Here is a 24,827-nt window from a genome sequence, read left to right on the forward strand (position 1 = left end):
CCACACAGAAACGCAAATTGACCCACCCGAGGCTCGAACGAGCGACCTTCTTGCTGTGAGGCGACAGCACTACCTTCTGTGCCACTGCTTCTCCCTATAATATAATATAATATAATATAATATAATATAATATAATATAATATAATATAATATAATATAATATAATATAATATAATGTAACCCCTAATTAATAAAGGGAATAGGCCGAAAAGAAAATTAATGAATGAATATAACATATACAATTATTATATAGATTATTGTATTGTGGGTTAGTTTAATAAAATAATTTAATGTGTGTGTTGAATAGGTGGTGCTTTTGTTGAAACCTCTTCCTGGTCGGTCGCAAATCTTTTTAAATAAATGCATTAAAGGGCAGCGCTTATCTTAGCCTTATCCTGGAGTTTGTTCACCCTCCACCTATGTTAGTCGCCTTAACAATGTTTTTGTTTAGAACAAACCACTTTTGTCCAATGACTTGCTTAACTAACGCAGTTAACTTAATTAAACTGCCTCCCAATTGCACTTAAAGCTAAATACTAGTATCTTGCAGAGAAAGTGGTAATACATTATTTACTGTCATCATAGCGAAGATGAAAAAAATTAATTAATTATTAAACGGTTTAAAGTGTTGAAATAAATCTTGTTTCTGTTAAACAGTACTTTGGAAAATTTTCAAAAAGAAAAAAAAATTCAAAGGAGGGCTCTTAATCTTGTTTTCAACTGTAAAAGGCAACACAATCCTGAGTGTTGGAAGTAAAGGCACCAGAGTTTTGTTTTTTTCTCTCCCACAAACATCCCATCGGTTGCATTGTCGTTAAAGTGCAAATTAAGCACTTGTGTGAATGAAACAGATCTTTTGTCTTCGTCAAACAGGATCATTTGCTAAAGCAACTTGAACATGTATCAACTCCCTCATGCAGAACAGTTAGTGGTTTTCCTCTGGAAATCATCAAAACGCCTCACAGCTTAACGTTGCCTTTGACCAAAAAAAACTGTACAATTCCTCCAGCCTTGGTGTCGACTATTATTAAAGCCCTGACATATAAACACAAGATCACGATGCTTTTCTCTGGCGCTACAATGTGGTTCCGCAAGAATGGCTGACTGTCATTCATGAAATGTCCTCGCTCCTTTAAACGGACCGCAGCTGAAAACCACAACCACCCCAAAGAACAGAGAAGAAAACTCTTCAGCATGAATGTGTGTCCTGGAGAAAACAGCTTGTTTTGACACTACAAAGAGGATATTATGAAGCATGAACACTGAAGGAAACATCTGTCGTGAGCAGAGACTGTTCAGAGCTGGTGGAAACATCTCAGGCTGTTGAAAGCAGAATCGCTAAGTGAAACGTTATGTGGAGTAAACCATTTCCAATCCCGCTCTTCTTCAAAGTCTTAGTGCATTGGCCTTTGAGAATGAGCGATTTGATGCTCATTTTAGTGTCTCGATCACTTTACAAAGGCGTAAGGGAGATGTTCTGGTCTTCAGACCACTGATACTCCTTGCGTTGGGGCGGTCAGAGCAGTGATGATGTCTGGTCGCTCGATGCGAGTCAGAGCTGAACACAACAAACCCAATGTGGAGCCTTCCTGCTGGGACCAATCGGTCATGAGGGTGTGGATGGGGTCCTGGCCCCGTCCAAAGACGTCCACGCGCTCCTGTTCGTAGCCTAGTGTAGCGGCTAGCTGTTTCCAGCTTCGATTGCCCCCCTCAGCCAGAAGTCCCTCTACCTCCTCCTGTCTGTGCGGAGGCAGGTTTATGTAGAGCCGTGTATCCTGTTTGCTGTCCCGTTTACTGCCTGCACAGACAACCAGGAGGACTAATCATTACTGCCCACACCAAATCTGCCAGTGCAGACTTCCACATATTCTTTAGACCAACCTGTTCCTGAAGGCACACCAACAGTACACATTTTAACCTCTTCCTATTCAAACACACCTGAATCAAATCATCAGAACACTAGAAGGTACTTCAAAACCTGAAATGAATGGTTTAGATAAAGGAGACATCCAAAATATGTACTGTTGGTGTGCCTCCAGGAACAGGGTTGGGAAACACTGATCATTAAATCTGTTTATTTTCTTATGTAAATGTGTGTAAATATATTTTTTTGTTTTCATATTAATTTTAAGAATATTATTAACTAATTAACAATACCTTTGCTAGGCTGGCTTTCCTGAAGGCTGTGAGAGTCCAGGAAAACACCACTGTCGCTGTGCAGTTTCTCTCCTTCCCCTGCATTATTCAGCTCTCCGACCCGGGCCTTCACCAGAGCCTGCTTCTGCTGACATGATTTCCAGCTGGACACACACACACAGCAGTTCACACATTTATCATCAAGTAAAAGCACAACAGTTATACTTTCCTACTCAGACATTGTGTATATACATTTACAGGCCATTTTATTAGGTACATCTTACTAGTACTGAGTTAGACTCCTTTTTGCATTTTAGGTACTGGACATGTTCCTCAAGAGATTTTGAGCTATATTGACATGATAGCATCATGCAGTTGCTGCAGATTTGTTGGCTGCACATCCATGATGTGAATCTCCCTTTCCACCACTTCCTAAAGGTGTTCTATTGGAGTTAGATCTGGTGACTGTGCAGGCCATTTGAGTACAGTGAACTCATAGCCATGTTCAAGGAACCAGTCTGAGATTATTCACACTTTATGACATGGCTTATTATCTTGCTGGAAGTAGCCATCAGAAGATGGGTACGCTGCAGTCATAAAAGGATGGACATGGTCAGCAACAATACTCAGGTAGGTTGTGACGTTGACATGATACTAATGGGCCCAAAATGTGCCTAGAAAAATTACCCACACCATTACACCATCATCACCAGCTTGAACCGTTGATCCAAGGCAGGATGGATCGATGCTTTCATGTTGTTGACGCCAATTTCTGACTCTACCATCCAAATGTTGCAGCAGAAGTCAAAACTCAGCAGACCAGGCAACGTTTTTTCCCAATCTTCTATTGTCCAATTTTGGTGAGCCTGTGCGAATTGGTTGTGCATGAAAATCCCAGTAGATCAGCAGTTTCTAAAATACTTAGACCAGCGGGTCTGGCACCACCAAACATGCCACGTTCAAAGTCACTTAAATCACCTTTCTTCTCCATTCTGATGCTCAGTTTGAACTGCAGCAGATCATCTTGACCATGTCTACATGCCTAAATGCATTGAGTTGCTGCCAAGTGATTGGCTGATAAGAAATTTGTGTTAAAGAGTTGGACAGGTGTACCTAATCAAGTTGCCGGGGAGTGTATATATAAGTTGTAATATATATATTAAGGGGGGAACTGTGATTAAAACAGACCGGAATTACTTGTGCATTAAATCATTTTCAAGAGTTCACACTTAGATATGTTTGACAAATTTTAGCAGGGTTTAGCATGCTGTCCCCGGAGAGAACCCTAAGCTCGGAGATAATTGAGCCCAGGGCTCCCCCCTGGTCGATTGAGCAAGTAAGGGGAGTCAAGATTAGGTAGTTCTCGAGAGCTTCTCGTGGTAAATGAAAGAAGGGGGAGAAGGTGGTGAATGGGGGGTTTCTTGGGAATACGTAATTTTTACTAGGATAGTGAGTTTGGATTAATCTGATTGGCTAACTAATGATTGTAGATGAGAGACCAGCTGCAATTTCAAAATTAAGCAGCGGTCACACTTGAATTTTACCCCCATAGCCTTCCATGCGTTAAGTTTCGCAGTTTGCTGCGGTGCAAAGTTCAAGCTTGGTGAGCTCTGACCTGCAAATTCGCATCACTTGACTGCATGTGACCAATCGAGGATCAAAACATGACCTCTCTGGACTGAAATTTAAAACATGGAGCAATCGCTCTATTTTTTTATTTCTAATCATCTTATTTAATCCCGCCCCTTTTCACAGCGATGTACGACACACACAATTTCGCACACAAACTCTAGTTTGACCGCAGCTTTAGTTTGTAAAACTTAACTTATTGCACAACTTACAGCCAATCAGAATCAAGAATTTCAGCAGGCCATGGAATAAACCATTACAATCAATAACAACCATTTAGCATAATTATTTTGCTGTCTGAGCTCACCATTTGTAGGCAACGTAGAGCAGCAGGCCAAGCACCACAGCAGCCAAAACAGACACATACACCAAGATGTTGTTGTTTCCACCTTGGTCCTGTGGTGTGAGTCTAGGGGCTCCAGAGCCTGGTGCTGGGCTGATCCCACTTTCTGTTTCCTCATTCGGTGTCTGCAATCGAGGAGTTTCACGAGGACCATCAGAGCCAGAGGGCCGGGACAGGATGTTGAGGTCTTTTACTACAATAAAATATTTAGAGAAACTTGTCATTTGGGACTGCATTTATATATTGAAACAGACACACATCATTTCCTATTATATACACATTCAAACTAGGCTGCACAATATATCATTTCAACATAGATATTGCAACGTGTGCATGCGCAGTAGTCGCATTGTCGTACATTTAATTCTGCCCACTGCGTTGAATTATGTTATGTTGCTCTGCAATAGAGTGGAGGAACTATAACATCAATTTGATTGCAAAAACCTGGAAGCGAGTTAGCATTTTAGCAGTTCCAGGTTCCTTTTTCCAAGTCAATGGGTAATTTGAATGGGATTTGGGTTAAATCGCTTAAATAAGGTTAGTGGCTGACACAAACTCAAGATAATTTCACATTTTATTCTAAGACATAAAACACATCAGTAACATCACACTCTTGATTTTTTTATTTTTTTTTAAATCGGTTACGCTTTTTTAAAAAGGTTGTCTGATATCAAGTTGCTAAATGGGACTGCAGGCGGAGTCAGAGACATTATATGTCATCCGAGTTGAACTGGTCTGGAGCGAAACCCACTTGCGTTGGGCATTTGGATTTGGCTGTATTTAAATATTTTCATGAACAGTATTTTATAGGTTGTTGTAATTTTTCTAATTGGACATTTATATTGTGTAGATAATCCCTTCACTTGTAAAGATCATCAAGATTCATTTGTCGATTCTTGGAAATACTACTTACCAGTGCAGCCTCTTTCCTGCTCTCAGTAATGCAAACATGTGAATAAATTTGTGTCATTTTAATGTGATCAATTGATTTTTCGTTGTTTTTTCTTCATCTGAACACATTTAATTCTGTCATAACTACAGTATTTACACTCCTCTATAAAATGTATAGCAGATGTGACTGTATTGGGCTGCTTTTTGCTGTACTTTGTGACAAAAAAGAATATTGAATGTTGTTCTGTGTCCATAATGGAACTTGCGGGCATATAGACTTGTCCCTCAAGCCTCATTCCTATCTTAAGCGGTAAGCGGGCTAAATGCACTTATACACTTATTTAAATATGTACTATGTAGGCACATTTATACATACAGATTTAAAACTTTTAAAACAACTGTGCAGAAAAATAAAATGTATTTCCCACGTAAAAACTACACAAAAGGCACGTAGGTCTGTGCTTTTGGGAATTTATTAATTTATAATAGCGTGGATTGTAATAGTGTAAACGAAGCTTGAAAAGTTGTCTGTAGCAGGATGGTGCTGACGTCACAGGTGAGCACCCCGAGGGCACTGTAGTCCATTTATAGCCTAATGTTCGCTTTTCAGTTCTTGTGCTTGCATTTAAGATCCAAAAGTGCTAAGAGTTGTATTTTCGTGTGAGGATTATCCGGTTGGACAAAACATGTAAGTGTAATAAACTGTCTATGGGGAATTTAACGAGGGAACCAGTTTTATGCTAGCAGCTGATTAGCCTACAAGGTGACTTCATAGTTCTCCCCCTCTATAATACTTCCGAAACGCTAGCTGGCAGAGTTTTTTCGCTGGTGTTTTGTTTTTTTCTGAACGCTACCTTAATGTACAAGTGGCTCAAACTCTCTCACTTTGAGGTGGGAACCGGCAGACGTGCAACAACATTAATCATAAGGTAAACACAAAATAAAACTTTCCATCTGGAGCTCCTTCACAGGACTCGACACTTGTAAACACTCGCTCCAAAGGGTCCGCATGGCTCTCGGTCCCACCCACACTCGCAACGCGCAGGCTGCTCCAGACCAGAGTATACACGTGCGCTTGATGCAGAAGTATAAATCAGCCTTTAGACTCCCCAGAAAACCGTGGATTAGAGCTATTAAAAACTATAAAACTGCTCTGAAACTATATTTATATTCCAATAGTTATCACAGAAAAATAAAACTATTGAAAAAAAAAATTTTAAATCAATATTGTGCAGTCCTAATTCAAAAATTTGTGGTCAGGATAAAAAAAGATGAATGGCAATGTTTAGAATGCATTAAATTAATATAAAATTTGAAGTTTATGAAGACACTTCTTGCCACATTTTCAGTTTTTCACAGAAATAACATTAATCTTGTTTTGAATCTGCCACTATGCTGACACATAGGCTTTTGTAGCTCCACCCTCTTTTCAAAAGAGTACAATTCCTTTTGAATTTAGACAGAGACCAAAGAGACAGTCACCAAAACAGCACAATTTGAACATTTACTCATTATACTCATTAGACTCACATTGATTTTAGCTACATATCTCAAGGGCACCCTAGAGCATTGAAACACCTCAATGGCTAATACACACACAGATGCGCTTTTTAGCCTTGGCATGAAAGCCACATCTGACACACATCTGCTGTGAGGCTGATTAACACATCATCAGTGGACACAGACGCAGCCCGACAGGCCAAATACCAGATCCAAATGTTGAGGGGTGTGGAATGGTCAGAAGGACTCTTGCCCCACACCCTCTGTCCTGAAATAGATGGCGCAGGCCTCACACAGATGCATGCGCTCGGAGGCGGCCTGTGTGGATCAAACACTGCTCTGACCTCGACAGGTCGACTGGTCTGACTGGTGACGCCACCCTGCAGGGAACAGTGGGCGATGTGGGATGCAAACCACTAACCAGCTGGTTAACCTCTAAACCCACTTAAAGGGATCGTTCACCCAAAAATGAAAACTCTTGTCATGTTTTCTCACCCTCCTTTTTTTCAAACCTTGATGAGTTTATGTCTTCTGTGAAAAACTAAAGAAGATATTTTGAAAAATGTTGAAAGCATGTAACTATAGTACGTAAATGGTTTTAGTCTTTTGTGTTCACAATATAGAAACTTAAAAAGATTTGGAAGCACTTAAGGGTGAGTGAATAGTGAATAAATTTCCATTTGTTTAGTTGAACTATGTGGCGTCACTGTGTTGCAGTGGGTAGCACAATTGCCTCACATTAATAAGTCACTGGTTCAAGCCTGGTTCAGTTGGCATTTCTATGTGGAGTTTGCATGTTCTCCCTGTGTTCGTGTGGGTTTCCTCCAGAAAGTTTGCGGTTCATTTCGCTGTGGCGACCCCAGATTAATAAAGGGACTAAGCCGAATAGAAAATGACTGAATGGTAGAACTATCCCTTCAACATGTAAACCCCTGTAAATGCAGAGCTTTTTAAATGACAGTTTATCCACCTTCATCTGCACATGACTACTGCATTTCAAAGTTTTAGGATTGACCTTTTATTTTCAAAAGAATGGAAACAAATCATATTAAATAATAAGGTTGCCCTTTTTAATGTTTAGGCCAAATCTCAAAATGGCTTTGTTATGATGTGATTTTCTCAAGCACAGTTCAATAAATTACAACTATTATAAAAGAAAAAGAAAATCATTATTAAATACCACAGGCCTAATGTTACAAGTGGCTATTTTAGTCAATAGTTTAGTTTTGTTCTCCATATAACAAAGAAACTTTGTTAAAATGTCTTAGGAACATAACACATTTTGTCACTGAAACAATGTCCACCATGGTGTGACGCCATATGCTAATTTTCATTTATTTTCTTTTCGGCTCAGTCCCTTTATTAATCACAGCGGAATGAACCACCAGCTTATCCAGTCTAAGTTTTACACAGCAGCTGCCCTTCCAGCTGCAATACAGTTCTGGGAAACACCCATACACACTCATACACTATGGGCAATTTAATTTAGGCCGTACTCACACTAGGTACAGTTGCCTCGAACCCAGCCAAAGCACGCTTGCCCCCCCTCCTGTCTCCCCCGATGGCCCGCACTCACACCACAAACGGGCCTCGGCACGCTTACGTCATCGCTGCTGCGCTGTTTAGTGAGAAACGCTCTCACTCAGCAGCACAGAGGAGATTTCTCTAGTTATATCGTTTCAGTCGTTTGATTTGCAGTCAAATATTTCGCCAAACAGTCCTTAGGGATGCGGTGACACGCAGTCAGATATTTTGCCGAATAGATCCGCCACTTTTGACGCTCATAAACAATCATAAAGCCCTCGTGCTGCAGGAATGAGGAGGTTTGCTGAAAGTGCGCAGCTGTCGTGCAGTGAGGTGTTTGCATCTTTAATAATCTACAGGCACGGTACGAATGGCATAGTGCGAGTAGTCCCTTATTCAATTTACTTACACTGCATGTATTTGGACTTGTGGGGAAACTGAAGCACCTGGAGGAAACTCATGCAAACACAGGGAGAACATGCAAACTCCACACAGAAATGCAAACTGACCCAGCTGGGACTTGAACCAGCGACCTTCTTGCTGTGAGGTGACAGTGCGAACCACTAAGCCACTGTGTTGCCCATTTATACTAATTTTATACCTGTCAATTCCCCTGAAAACTTTAATTAGTCGAAGGACCCCATTCAACATTATGTGACTGAAGCTGTTGTTGTAGTTGTTTTGTCTACAAATATATTTTTTCTTTACATATTTAGCTCTTTTGGTACTCGTAATATTATGAAAACAGTCTGAGAGCAATTTATCTTCATTCTTGGACGCTTATCTTTATATAGTGCTGTTTATTTTATTTGTTATGAATTGGGGTTGTGTTAGACAGCAGGCCAGAGTCACGGTGGCTGGCCAGATTGCCATCAGGCCCTGTGCTCCCTATGGCCAGTCCGTCCCTGTCCATAATGCAGAAAAAAATAAGTTGCTACTTTAAGAAGGGTATAAAAATGAAACATTTATTTGTTTAAAGGTCAAAGAAAAACTACTAGTGTTTATCTTCTTAATCCGATCATGTCTGGGCTGTTGCTTATTGCTCATTGAAGAAAGAGAAGGACATTTGAAGTTTTTTTTCACACACTTCTCTCTGACTGAACACAGGTGTCTGCCACATGTGAACAATCTAACCATACACACACACACACACACACACTCATGCAAACGCAAATGTTATTATATATAGCTTGGCACAATCTTGATCCAAGTCACACATGGATCTCGGGTTACGTTCACACAGTTTCTGTTTACTAGCAGGTGTGTCCAATCAGTGACAGATGAAGTGCCCTAGATCCAGAAAAGGAAATTTCTTATAATAATCTAGTTTAAAAAACATCTGCCAATCAAACAAAAATTATTCAGGCTTTATGTTAATGGTTTTGTGAAGTTAAAAGAACATATATAATGAAAAAGATGAATACAATTAGTGAGTAAAAAATAGACATAAAAAATAGATGGTAGAATTATAATTTTCAGCAGGCCTGTCACAATATCTATTTTTGTTGTATGATAAATTGCATCAAAATATAATGCAATATACTATATTATTGCCATTTTAAGACCCTTTTATGCCACTCGTTATATAATGCCAGAATGACCAGATAATATCATCATGATGCAAGTACATTCTTCCACAGAACACATTATATTTTATTCTTAAGATTATTTAATTATAGTCATTTATAGTCAATTATAGTAACTTAATTATAGTCATTTGAATAATTGAATAATTAGGCATTGGACCCAGAATGTGAAAACTCAGTAATTAAACATAAATGTTAACAGAAAAGTGCAAGGTAATAAGTAACAGATACCAGATCTATTTTTAGCTGTCAGACACCAACATGAAAATATACTATTTAGTTATCATAGTAATTTATAGTAAATACTATAGTGTTTTTTCAACCATACTGACACTGAAACCTCCAATAGAGATCAGCTAAATCAGCTAAAATGTAACTAGAATTGGTTTTTATGTATGGGCGATATATATTGCATCACTAAAAATGATTAAGGTCCATGTCCATGTGTTGTGCGATAAGTCGATATATTGATTATTGTGACAGGCCTAATTTTCAGAAACACTTTTAATTTTTTTTCAGCAATAATACACTTGTTTCAAATAAACTAAGCACTTTACAAATATCATTACAATGTCATTATGTTATCAGGGGGGTTGTATGTGTGTGAGATTATGTCTACTTAAAATCTAAATCACAAATCAAATGAGAATAAAATATCGATAATATCACTGCTTATATTTCACGGCTTTATCTGATAATAGTAGAAATATTAAAACATAATGTGGCTCAGTGGTTAGTAGTGTTGCCTCACAGCAAGAAGGTTGGTGGTTCGAGCCCCAGCTGGGCAGTTGGCATTTCTGTGTGGAGTTTGCAAGTTCTTTCTGTGTTCGCATGGTTTTCCTAAGGGTGCTCCGGTTTCCCCCACATTCCAAAGACATGTGCGATAGGTGAATTAAATAAGCTAAATTGGCCGTAGTGTATGTGCATAAATGTAAGAGAGTATGGGTGTTTCCCAGTGCTGGGTTGCAGCCAGAAGGGCATCCTGTGTGTAAAACATATGCTGAATAAATTGCCGTTCATTCCGCTGATAAATAAAGAGACTAAGCTAAAGGAAAATGAATAAATGAATGAAAAGAAATAAAAATAGAAATAATGAAAAGTCATGTCATATTCTTTTCAAGATCAACATCTTTTAATAAGTTTTCTTTTGTCTTTATTATAATATTATATCATTTAATTTAATGATTTTTCAAAATTTTATCTTTTGTGATTTAATAATCACAATAAACCATGTGATGATTAATTATGTGTGTGCTACGCTTTCACTCACCTATTAGATTTCCCATAAGCACCCAGTGGGCTATACTATAACATAAGCTGGCACTTACCCATGCAGACGGTGTCGGAGTCAGGCAGGCAGGGTCTGATCTCCACCTCTTCATCTTGACAGCGTGAGCAGGGCACGCAGGGCTTCCTGTCGCTCGTGTCCTTAGAGTAGGTCCCTGGTTTACATAGCTCACATTTGGTGTCTCCCAGTAGTCCACAGGCCTGGGACACTCCCCATCCTGGCCCACACTTCCTGCAGGGCGCACACAGCCCACCTGTGCTGTTCCCATCCCGCCACAGGAAGAAATGCTCGCCGCAGTCGCACCGGGTATCCTGTGTTTTGGTGCAGCGTGCCAGCTGAGGAATACCGATGGGGCAATGGGCACATAGCGTACAGGATAAAAGACTCTCAGAGTCTGAAAACGACACACCTAGAAGAGAATTAAAGTTATTATCATTATTAAAAACAGCAATTCATTAGCAAAGCTTTCTCTCATCTTCTTTTCGAAAGATTCTTCTGGAAATATGACAAGATGCAAGTTTTTTGGCCTGATTTTCAAGCAATTTCATTGTTTTTTTCCTTTCAGTTCACCATTATGACATCCTCAACATCTTTATGAATGGCCATAACTGCTGGGCTGTATATTGAGTTTGTAAGATTGATAAAAAAAAAAAAATTAAATAAAAAACTATTTATGATAACACTTAAGTATAGGAACTGATTCTCATAATTAACTAGTGGCTTATTACCTGCAAATTATCAGGATATTAGATGTATTTGTACTTAAAAGTAAATATTCTGCATGATCTTATTCCGCATACCTAATACTACCAACACCTACACTGTTAGACCTTACCAGGTTTTTTTTTACAGTAGAATACTGGCAACACTGTTGCCAGCTACTCACTGTAAAAGTTTGGTTACAGTAAGTAACTGGCAACAAATTCATTGAGTCTCTGCAAAAATGTATGTACGTGCTGTTTAAGATATTTTTTAAATAACACATTTTTACTAGTTATTTAGCAAAATACTAATATTCAGCTTAAAGTGCAATTTAAAAGCTTAACTATAGGCTAAACTAGGCAAATTAGATTAATTATAGAAAAGTAAACAAAGTTGTAAAAATGATTGTGATAATTTGGTTGCTCTGTGTAAATATTTTTGCCTTTAAATGAATCTCGTCGATATCTTTACCTTTTAATTAGGTCTGTGACATTGACATTGGTTGAATCCTGATACTCAATGTTAAAAACAAAAAAGGAACCAAAGAAAACACAGAGATGGCTGCAGAGAAATTTAGCTTATCATCAATTTTCTCCTCCTCAATACTGACCATACACATACCAAAACTGAACAGTATATATATATATATATATATATATATATATATATATATATATATATATATATATATATATATATATATATATATATATATTGCTATATATATATATATATATATATATATATATATATATATATATATATATATATATATATATATATATATATATATATATATATATATATATAGCAACATAAAGCATTAGAGTAGATGGTTGAGCAGTAATTTACCATTTATTATCACAGTAACTATCAGTAATGGGTACATAAAGTAAATTATTGTAATTTATTCTTTGCACTACAAAATTTCATACAAATCCTGCTCCTTTTACAGTAAAATACTGTTTCCTTTTATTACAGAAAAACACTGGCTATTTTACAGTTATTTACTGCATAATCTACAGTATGGGTTAACACCTAAACTCAACTACTATTTTATTAACTATTAATAAGTAGCAAATAAGTATGTCTTATGGTTTGTTCATTTCCAGAACTCGTCACCTTGAAATAATAAGGTTCTATCTGTGTTCTGAATGATTTTGGGATATTGAGCTTCAAAGTTTTTGCATTCCATATAGCAAAAATTATGTGTGTAATATTTGCTTTTTAAATAAAAAGTCTTAAAATGTAAACAATTTATTAAAAAAAAAAAACATCCCATAATGTAAATAAGTTGTCATTTATAAGAATATGTCAACTCAATTTTGACAAAAATGTCAGATAGAACCTTATAATTCTAAGGTGACGAACTGTACCTTAATATAAAGAGTGAATATATAATGAGGCAATACTCTTTATATAGAAAAGCAGTAGTTTAATACAAGCACATAAAAAATAGTGTAAGACACAGAGTTGGAAAAGCTGTAGGAAAAGTGCTAAATCCAATCTGTCCTAAATTTGATTTAAGGCTTTAAGATAAATAATGGTTACAATTCATATTAAGTTACAATTCTCACTTATAAATCATTAACTGTGAGGTTTAGCTCAATAAACTACTAATTTGTTGTTTATTGTTTGCTAATGTAGTAGTTGGGATAGACATTGAGTAGGGATGTAGTGATTAGAAATGAATAATAAGAATATAAAGAATATGTGCTTTATAAGTGCCAATACCTTAATATCTCAGCCAATAATAGGAAGGTGATAAGCCACTAGTTAAAAGCGAGAGTTGGTACTTAAACTAAAGTGTTGCCATATTAAGAAGTACAGGTTTTTGCACTGTTACTTGCACTGTTTAATGTGTTTGAGGTAACATGGTGTGTAACCCAGGGTTCATACACATTTTTACTACTAAACTAACATGACTTTTCCATGATTTATTCAAGACTTTCATGTAAATTTTCATGACCTAATGTTTCAAGCAATGTCTACATATGTGTGTTAAAAGAAAAACAATGCATGTTCAAATTTATTACAGCATATCACAAAACAAGCAGCAATCTATTTAGTTTTAATTTACATTTATATCTGAAATTTTTTTTTTATAATGCTTACACAGCTCTAATAATCTGAGAGTATGGGATTGGCCAAGGACAGAATATAAGTCAAGACAACTAACCCAAGGTTTCCGCTACATTCATTCTTCCATGGCGGGGCGCCACACCAAAATTTATCCCGCTACGGCTACATTAACCCTTCCTCTTCAAAACATTCAGTCATTTTTTATAAAATAGCAGGTTATCATCGCACCGAAATGTATTAATAGGTAAGTGAATTATAATAGCACAAACACGACAGAGCTTTTAGTTAAAATGAACACAGTTTCCATAATTGTACTTTATAGATAAAGGTCTATAGCTCTGCATACAATGACTTTATCTTGCTGGATTTTATCGCCGTTTCACTTTACTTCAGGACACATAAATACCGCTCTGTAGGTCTATTGGAGACATTCATAAATATTCCTAGCAAATCTACTCAATGCTGGAGACATACTCGCTACATAAACGCACTAAATCACACTTCAGCAAGGTTTATTTGAGAGCACACAAGACAATCTGCACTTGAGCAGTGTGTATTTTAGGGCATGCAAGAAGTTTTTTGGACAAACAGAGGAAATCAGCAAGCAAGCAAAAAGATTCACATGCTTGTATTACATAAATGCGATCTTGACTTGTAATACTGCGCTCACAACATTTGTCATTAAAATAACGCCACAGGTTGGTAGATGTGTGCAAAAGGCCTGCTGCCAAAGCTGGAAAAAATCCTAGAGGAAACACTGTAACTTATATTCAAAAATACGGATATTTGTTTTTCAAGACATTTCCAAAACTTGTGGGTTTTTCTGTTTTTCCAAAACTTTTCAAGGCCTGGAAAATGCCATGTCAAAATGCTGTGACTTTTCCAGGTTTTCATGACCGTATAAACCCTGGTAACCTAAATTCCACGGGTATATTCACCACAAGTAAATGTAATATTTTAAAAATATTAAATAAAACTTTCATTAAACTTCATACTAACTATAAAATGTCTGCTGTAATAGGACAAGCAGTCTGATGAATTTAACTTCTGCTTCAAAATGCATTATTATAATTTTTTTTCAAGATCTTTATGCATAATGTGTAGCATATCCATGATTCCATTTACTATATTTGATTTGTTGTCTTTAATTTTGTTTCATTTGATGACACCTATCAGGATGTCAAGATATAAAACTAATAAAAATAGAATTTTCACCATTCATATATCTCAACTCAGCCCAAAAATACAGAAATGTACTTTTTTTTTGGCCATCGCTCAGCCCTAGTTCTTTCTGCTAATTCTCTCTACAGATTCTGCAATCTTGTTTAAATTACCATCAATTATCTCTTGCATTCCCATAAAACTGTTATCCATTTTGTATGTGAAACTATGCTGTTGCATCAGACCAATTATGTCTCGTAACTTCTTTAATTTATTATCATCTGCTTTCTTCATGTGTTTGACAAATATCTTACACTAAAAACATTCATAGCATTCAGTTCCTCACTGAAATGTAAAGTTTATATGTTTTGAAGACACTCACCATCTTGGCATGGCTGACACTTAGTGTCTTCCTGGCCACAGCTGGTGACTAAACCAGTGCCCGCCGCACACATGCTGCAACATTCACCTGTTTTTGTGAACTGCTCACTGGTGCACGTCTTGCCAAAGGCCATCTGCAAAAACAAATTTACATTAATCAGGGCAATTTGTACAATAATTCAGTTACTCAACTAGCATTCAAACTGACTTCTGATAGTTTTTGATCCCTCTCAGATTCAACATGACCTACTGAGGAGTCAATCAAGATCAACCTACTTTACCAAAGCAGTGAAATTCGAGCATGTCAAAAATTGTAAAATGTTTTAGTTTATGCCGACATGGACAAATTGACTGTGTTTAGGCAGTAGTATTTATAAAAGAAGATATTTCATATGTCATCATGACATCCTTCATAAATATGCATATACCAATTGTTTGTTGTGCTTATTAATGAATTAACATGATCAAACTCTGTATGTTGTCATGATCAACTAACCCATTTCATTTAGCATCATTTGGCCCTGACAGTAATATTCATTCCATATTCCAGAGACATGAAAATACATTTTATCATAACTTTTATACATCACTGATTACAAATAGTTATTATTTAGATTATGTTAAAAAAGCATCCTGTTGAAGTTTACATCCAAGAACAAAACGTGAAATTAAAAAACACAACCTTACATTTAGAACAATTGACATGAAAAAAATGGACACTATGTTCAGTCATAAAAAACACACAGAGACTTGTTTCTTGAACCCTAGTAGGGATTCTCAGACATGATGTTATACAAAACCCTATATTTAATCCTACCCCAACCCTCACAGTAAAACATCAGCATTTTCACATTTTCAAAATACATCATTTTGTAAGAGTTAAATGCATGTTTACACTTGGCAAACTCACTTTTGGTCCACATGATATGGTCCCCACGCTCCCACATATTGTGTTACCAGTAAAGCAGCCTTGCATTTAGAGTGAAAGATATTTCAAGTCGTATCAGTGAGATTTTCAGTTTTCTAATTTGCCATTCAAAAAAGGTGAGTTAAGGATAAACATAACAACCTCACTCCAGGACAGCATCTCATAATATCATTTGCACAGAGATTAAGTTTAGGCGCTTAAATTGCACAGGGTTCCCTATGAGAGAGCCAGAAAGTTTTTAAGCAGCCCTTATGACTTTAACACTCCAATTTGAGTGTAAATAGAGAGTGATTGTAACAACACGTCCATTTGCATATCTATAACAACACTAAAAAGCAAGAGAGGCAGAGCGTCACTACAGGATGTGTAAAGACCCCTCTCTGAAGGAAATGCAACATTTTGTGTATTAGCGCCCATTACAAAGCATCATCAGCGATGGGACATCGAGGCAGCTTGAGACCTCAGGGGAGGGTGTGATGTGTGTGTGATGTGTGTTTGGGTAAAAGAGAAGACTTTGATGTCCCCCCAGCTCCGCAGGTGTGATATAGGAGGTCAGTTCTGCGGCATCTTAACCATGCATATTTTTAGGAAAATTACCCCTCACACACCCCCGGCGCTTCACAACTGCCCCCTGGGGCTCTGACAAGAGCCAGCAGATGCCTAACATGTAAAGCTCCTCTAAAGAGGGAAAGCAAAACCCACGCAGCTTCTCTGATGTCTCTCTCTTCTCTCTGATCTCTGTTGGGACAAGCGAACGTGTGTAAACCTGTTGAACGAGCGCACGCTCATAATCTAAGAGAAACACTGATACACATTTGTACGCAGCTGCCCACAGGGCAACAACAGTCACTTAGGGAGGAAAAGGGGCAGCTTTGTTTAACATTTCAGCTGCACTGGACTGTCAATGAACAGAGTATAAAAATATGTTAAATTAATCAGCTATTGATAAAAAGTTATAAAATTTCAGTGTTTAAAGTAAAAACAGCATTGTTTTTTAGCCACAAATTTGAATGCTGGTAATTATAGTAACAATAAAATTATATATATATTATATACAGATTAATAAGTCTTTGAAAAGAAATATCTGTAATTTGTAATACAATGTAATGTTTTTAATATATGAAGAGTCAAATGCAAAAACCTCTAAGCACCATTTTAAATTTTCTTCTAGAATAAGCACTTTTCTTAACCTTTATTGTTTTTGTTCAGTTATTTCACATTAAAGGCAATGAAAATAATCAATCGCCATTAAATTAAAAACCTACACACAAGAGTCTGAAAAAAGGGATTATTCTAGAAAATAAATTAGAGGTTTTTGCATTTGAACTCTTCATATATATATATATATATATATATATATATATATAAAACATTACATTTAATTATAAATTACAGATATTTTTTCCAAAGACTTATTTATCTGTATATGAGCAATTCCAGACTTATGGATGAGACATTTGCAGTAAAGCCTCAAAACATAAATTCACATAGAAAATATATGTTTACATTATATTGAAGCAACTGTTTATAATTTCCAGAACAACTGACCACAGAGTTAAAGGACCAGAAAAATATCAATCTGTAAACATGCTTTGTACTTAAAATTAGGAAAATAAGCATGCCTTATTGATGTGACAAGAAAGTCTGCAGGTTTACAGAATACAATATACTTTGTAGAAATTCTGTGAATTAAACTCCACAACCCAAAGGAAACAATAATAATCAAAAGGATAAGAGTAGGCTCTCTATAAAACAAAAATGATTGATTTTATTTTATTTAATATTTTTACATTTATAAGGAAAAAGTTATGGATGTTGATACCTCTTCGTTATGGATGTGACAGATGTGAAATTGCCACTTGTGTGACTTTGGTAAATCAAATCGAATAGTTTGAAAACATTGACAGATGCATTTTTGAGTATTTCTAAAGTACTGTAAAATACTTGCTTGCCCAAAAAACCCAGAAATGGTTTCTGTATTTTGCTGAAAATTTTATTTTTTTTTCCTGGCAAGGATGACATTTGCATGGAATTGCTCACATGTAATTATATTGTTATAATTATATTATATATTACATTGTGTATAAATATCAACAATCAAATTTGTGGTTGAAAAAACAATGCTGTTTTTACTTTAAACATTAAAATATGATCATTTTTTATTAATAGCTGATTAATTTTGCATCTAAACTCTTCATACACAAATAAAAATAATATCTAAGAATTGAGTTATTATTTACTATACATTATTTTATTTAATACATTTTGGGGTGGGATATTACATTATGAAATATTATGTATTTTATTCTATACTGTTCACAGTTTTTTAAACAAAATTATAACAATAAATCAATAACATTTCATAAAGTACAGTTCTCTCCATTTATTCATTCTTTTTTATTCATTTTCTTCTCATCTTAGTCCCTTTATTAAACAGGAGTTGACACAGCAGAATGAACCACCAACTTATCCAGCATATGTTCTATGCAGCGGATGCCCTTCCAGCTGCAACCCAACACTGGGTGACACTATACAAACTCTTTTACACATATACACTACGGCCAATTTAGCCTTCCCAAGCTTATTTAGTTCACCTATAGTGCATGTCTTTGGACTGTGGGGGAAACCGGTTGCATGCTCAGCAAACTCCACACAGAAAAGCCAATTGACTCAGCCGGAGATCGAATCAGCAACCTGCTTGCTGTGAGGCGATCGTGCTACACTATGCCACCATAACACCCACCCCTCTATTTTTTCATTATTATTGTTTTATATACATTATTATAACTTATTTTAATTATTATTTTTATATTCAATATTTTTGAGGTGGTTATGTACATTAAGAAATATTATAGAATTTGTTCTGTACTGTTAATAGGGTTTTTGTAACAAAAGTCTAACAATAAATCAATATAATTATATAAAATACAATACCGTCCAATGATTAGTGTCATGAAAAGGTTTGTATTTGTGACCAATGTGACTATAAAAATATGTATAATGTTACCAACTTTTTGTTTATGTAAAAAATCATTAAACATAATTAACAAACTTAAAATATTCACATTTAGTGCAGCAAAGTTAAGAAATCTTAGAGAAAGAGAGAGAACTTTATAGGGCACTTTATATGAAATACTCTTTTGAAAAAAAATCTGGAGTGTTACTGGGGGTTATTACAAGACCTTTGAACTTTTATGACTTTATTAACATTGATTACAACCTAGTTTTTTAAAAGTTACCATATATGGTTATAAGTCAGGGGACATCCTTAAAACAAATTAAAAGCACAGATAGAGTGGAAGAGTAGTTTCTGAGCAGTTTAATGGGAATTTTCTTTGCAACTTTCCTATTATGGTGTTTAAGACTCACCACACAAAGTAAGCTGAGAGGGAACTTAATGTCCTCAAATGTCAACCCATGTAATTTGCTACTGATTTAACTTAACAGAAAGCATAAAGAGTGGACAAATGATAAATCAGCTATAAACATTCAGGCAGGGCAGGAATGTGGAGGAGGGTCTCAACACTACAGATACCTCCACATTATACAGAGAGAAAGCACATTTGAATGAAGCCACTTCACGCAAAAACATCTTTGATCTGCCCAAACATCTCGTTCCCTCTTTTGAGAGACAATGGATGCTACATTTATTGGTTCCCATGATGTAGGTCAAATCAGCCCCACATTAATGCATGCTGGATGATGGGATCTTCAGAAAATTCAGGGAATATTTTTACTTCAGCTTTTGTGTTAAAGTTTTATTGATTGATTGATGTTTTATTGTCTTTGGCATGTAAACTTACATGAAACGTTACAGTTTTATTCCAATTTGCAGATGGGTTTGTTCAAACATTGTAAAAAATACAAAAAGTAATGACAACAAATGTTATTATGTCACTTTATCTTATTTATAAGCACTTTAAGAAGTATGATAACTTAATAATTTAGTCAGAACATTTTTTTCATGTCATACAAAGATAAATGTATAATTTTTACTCACTTTGAGTCAGTTGAGATAATGAAAGAAAAGTTCATTTAATTTAACTAAAAGAACATTATGGCAGCAAGCAATAATTGTATTTATATCATTTGATTCTCTTATATACATTTTAAATCTTAAAAAAGGTCAAAATGTGGTTTAAATGTTCAGTTTGTTGATTTATTGAGTGATTAAAATTGTATATTATATAAAAGTTTATTTAAATTTGCAAACAAAATGAAATACATTTTAAACTTTTATTCAACCATCTGATTCAAAAAATATATGCTAATGTTGCATATTTTTTAGAAAATGCCTCATAAAACATTTCATAAACGTAAAATAAATAAAAAGAAAAAGATTACACTTCCTCAAACCCTGATACATACTCACAGCTAAATTTAAGTTCATCTTTGTTTATGAGTAAAATGAAATAGCCAAACAGTGTTATTCTGCTGACAAATATCCCCATGCAATCTGCTCTGGTGAATGAGGAATTTAGATCAGGAGCCACTGACCTAAAAGCAGCCCCAAAGCCTAATGAAATGCACCTGAATCAGCTAATAAGCTCTACAGACACTTGTAACTCCCAGGCAAGTGTGTTGGAGCTAAACTCTGCATTGACCTTGTGCTAACAGGACTGAAGACCCCTGATTTAGATAAACAAGTAACACTGCAAAAAATGCTTGTGTCTTGTTTCTTATGCAAATATTTAAATGTTCTTACATTAAGAAGCATTTTGTAGACAAGTAAAAAATATTGTTTTTACAGAAATAATAAATCAAAGTTGAGTTTTAATAATCAAAATAAATAATCTGCCAGTGGGTGAGTAAAATAATCTACGTTTTGCTTTGAGTTTACCTGACTTACTCTCCTGGCAGATCATTTTGCTTGTTTTAGGAAAAAAACTTACTTCATTTAACTTTATTTCTGAAAAATAAATTAAAATAAACAATGCTTTATGATTTAAGAATTTTTTTATATTTTAGACCATGCAAGACAAAATCTCTCAGTAGGTAAATCACATTTTACCATCTAAATATGTTCTGCATAATAACACAAACATAAAACCAAAATGAGTTAAAATAATAGCATCTGATAATGTGGATGTTGAAATCTGCACTCCAGTTAAAGTAAAGTCTTTATATTATCTAAAAGTAATATTTCGATTGAACAAAACTACAATTTCAACAATAATGCTGCTCTTTTCTGAACTCCAAACAAACTGATTGTCTTGACTTTTTTATTCAGAATGACATAACTTGTCCAATTATTCCATTTACACAGTAAAAACATAGTTGAGGTCAGAATTATTAGCCTCCTTTTGAATTTTATCTTCTTTTTAAAATATTTCCAGAATGATGTTTAACAGAGCAAGGAAATTTTCACAGTATGTCAGATAATATTTTTTCTTCTGGAGAAAGTTTTATTTGTTATTTTTCGGCTAGAATAAAAGCAGTTTTGATTTTTTTAAACATCATTTTAAGGACAAAATTATTAGCCCCTTTAAGCTGGATTTTTTTCAATAGTCTACAGAACAAACCATCGGTACAATAAGTTGCCTAATTACCCTATCCTGCCTAGTTAACCTAATGAACCTAGTTAAGCCTTTAAATGTCACTTTAAGCTGTATAGCAGTGTCTTGAAAAATATATAGTAAAATAGTATTTACTATCATCATGGCAAAGATATTATAAATTAGTTATAAGAAATGAGTTATTAAAACCATTAGGTTTGGAAATGTGTTGAAAAAATCTCTCCGTTAGAGAAATTGGGGGAAAATATTAAAAAAGGGCACTAATGATTCAGGGGGGCTTATAATTCTGACTTCAACTGAATGTATTTTTAGTTGAATCAAATAAACTTTCTAGCCATCTCAACATTAATCAGTCAAAATGACTAAAAATTAAAGTTAAACTTTGTATAACTACACTGTAAAAATCCTGGTTGTCTCACATTTTAAGATGAATTAAATTAACCTTATGAGTCCATTGAACTTATATTATGTTAAACTGACTTTAGCTTCTGTAACTTACAAAATTTAGTTAGAACTTGATTAACTTTGTTTAATAAATTACAATGACCTAAAAACATATGCTGTCAGGACTAATTGGTCACATAATTGGTTTACAGTGTACAAATGTTTTGTTAAAACCTGATTAACTTAATAAATTAACGTAGTACAAAAGCATTTGTTATGTCATACTATATGAATATCTGGGCTTTTTTATTGCAATAAATCAGCTGCGAAAGTACAGAAATATATATCTATAACATTTTTTACCTATTGGCCTGGGGTGTTTTGCCTTATGCTGTACAATGCAATAAAGCAGCACATGTGTGCTGCCCATAAGTGAGTTTGGAAAGAGAACGATGGGAACATGAAAGGAGCCAAGACCCCCTTGAGGCAACAGTGATTGACCCTTCACCCCCACCGGCCCAACATACAACCACAGACATCCTCTGAGACCAAAACTACAGGCCGAACACTATCTTATCTCTCGGCAGACAACAGTAGCAGAAGATAGATTTCAAGAAAGAGTCAGAACACATTAAACGGCAGCCTAAACATGACCTCGGCCCTTCAGGATCATTCCTAAACACATCAGTCAGACTGGGCTTCTCTGTCAAAACGAAAATGAATAAATAAATAAATAAATAAAACTGAGGTTGTGAGTTCAAGAGGAAACCGCGATTCTAACCCCCACCGATAGAACTAAAGTGATGTGGCTAAATGGAAAGTCAAATTACTGAGCTGCAAATTCTACCCCCTCGCTCTCCACAGACCAAAAGAAAATGATGATAATTACAATGCTCCGGATATCCCGGGCCCCAGCCGTACTTAAGCTGTGGTTGCCTATCAAGCGAAAGACATGAGGCAGGAGGGGGGCTGGGCTGGTCTGCTGCTATCCCACAGACTGTTTGAACACACCAGGAGACATGGATCTGGATCAGGCCAGTAGCATTTACTGCATTAAATAGCACTGACCTGAAATAAGAGTGCAAAATCGTCTAGGTAAAAACACTTGAGTTTTTTTTTTTTGGCAGAAGTCTCTAACAGTCAAAACAAAGACTGTTCTGATTAGCTGTTTTAATTTAGAGCATTTTATTTCGGTGGTTGGTTTAACGCGAATAAATCACAGGGCCATTTGGCTCTGCTTTGACAACTGCAGGGCGTTTTGCTCGAAGTATAATTTATCATTTGGAAAACAGGATGAGATACATCTTTCCATTTGGATGGTAAAAAGTCTACATTTTATACCGGCTTGCAGCATGCTTTAACACTGGAAAAGTGTAAAAAAAAAAGTCATGCACACACACAAACACGCATCCTGAGAGGCATGGGGTGTTACTTTCCTGTCTTTGACTTCTTTGTTATTGTGCCAGGCAATATCCAGAATTTATTAAACACTAGTGAAATGGAATGGAAGATTTCATCCAGGTAAGTACTGAAAAACATTCTGCATAATATGACAGATGTTTGAAAACAAAAGCTGAATCGGGTTTTTTTGTTTAGTCATAAACATTATTCAATGTATTTTTTGTGTAATAAAAGCCACCACTCTGTTTTGATATAAGATGTGTTTTATTGTATATTTATAACAGATTTTTACACAATGAATTAAATAAAATATGTGAATCGGGTAATCTTCTTTTATATCCTAATTGTAACACCTTTCACTGTATTTCTGTTATGCTAGCTGACAAAAAACTTTCTGTTAAGCTTTATCTCTTTTGATTTCCAAATGTATTTGTTTCAAACTTAAATTAATCTTTTTATTTATATTTTCTATACGTTTTATTTGCAATGTTTGAAATAAAAGTAAACAAAGAGGCTATTAGATAAGCACAATAAACACTAGTGTTACAAATAGCTGATTGTGTTTGTTGTAAAAACAACCCTTTTTGCTTTCACATAATTGACAGTTTATGAATTATTTCTTAAACATGTTAGCAGAAAATGGGCTAAACAATAGGCCAACCAAAACTTTGAGATTGCTAACTTAACAAACAAAACAAACAAACAAACGAACACCCAGGGTAAATCAAATAAATACAAGTTAAAGACATAAAAAGGTCCAACATTCCCTAGACTCATAATTAACTGGAAAGATCCTGTAGCGTCGGAAAATATGAACCGTGGAAACTTTTTAAAGCCACCAGTACTCAAATAAAACAGTTAAAACAACAACAACAGCGTATTGTTAGGAGATTAAACAGCATTGATAAAATACTGCACAGCGGAAAACCTCACCTTTACGGCCAAAACATAGAAGCAGAGTTGAAGTGCTTCAGTTGCTCCTTTCATCTTCAACACTTTTCCTCAGTGTTTAGAAAGTAACAAAAGAGTCTCTTGTGCTCAAAACGCTCTAATCTTCATAACCTCAAACACACACAGGACATCTACCAAACATCAGTGTGTTTTGGACTCTCTTCCATAGATTTTAACAGTCTTTTTCTCACATACGTTTTTTTCTTTTTCTTCTTTCTTTCTTTAAGGCTTGCAGCAGTAAAAGCGGATAATCCTCGTGTGAAGTTTAAAACATCAGTACATCATCTCTCTTGTGTCTCCACTGTCAGTCTTCCAGTTAGTGCCGATCCTTGACACCACTGCAGCGGTCTCAGCCAGCCGGCGACTAAATAGTTTCTACTGAAGGGGATGGACATATAAACCCCGATACACGCGAGCGCGCGCT

General features: G+C 35.6%; 1 protein-coding gene across 1 annotated transcript; it reads right to left on the bottom strand.

The window, feature by feature from the left end:
* Positions 1-179: 179 nt before the first annotated feature.
* nradd (neurotrophin receptor associated death domain) lies at positions 180-24,769 on the bottom strand. The gene is made up of 6 exons (XM_695893.10): positions 24,386-24,769; positions 15,225-15,357; positions 10,938-11,306; positions 4,073-4,301; positions 2,158-2,300; positions 180-1,798 (listed from the first exon to the last, which is right to left on the bottom strand). Exons 1-6 carry the CDS (start codon positions 24,437-24,439, stop codon positions 1,485-1,487), a joined length of 1,242 nt encoding a protein of 413 aa, XP_700985.3. The 5' UTR covers positions 24,440-24,769; the 3' UTR covers positions 180-1,484.
* Positions 24,770-24,827: the final 58 nt, after the last annotated feature.

The sequence above is a fragment of the Danio rerio genome, chromosome 16 (assembly GCF_049306965.1).
Source record: "Danio rerio strain Tuebingen ecotype United States chromosome 16, GRCz12tu, whole genome shotgun sequence".
In the NCBI taxonomy this organism is placed as follows: domain Eukaryota; kingdom Metazoa; phylum Chordata; class Actinopteri; order Cypriniformes; family Danionidae; genus Danio; species Danio rerio.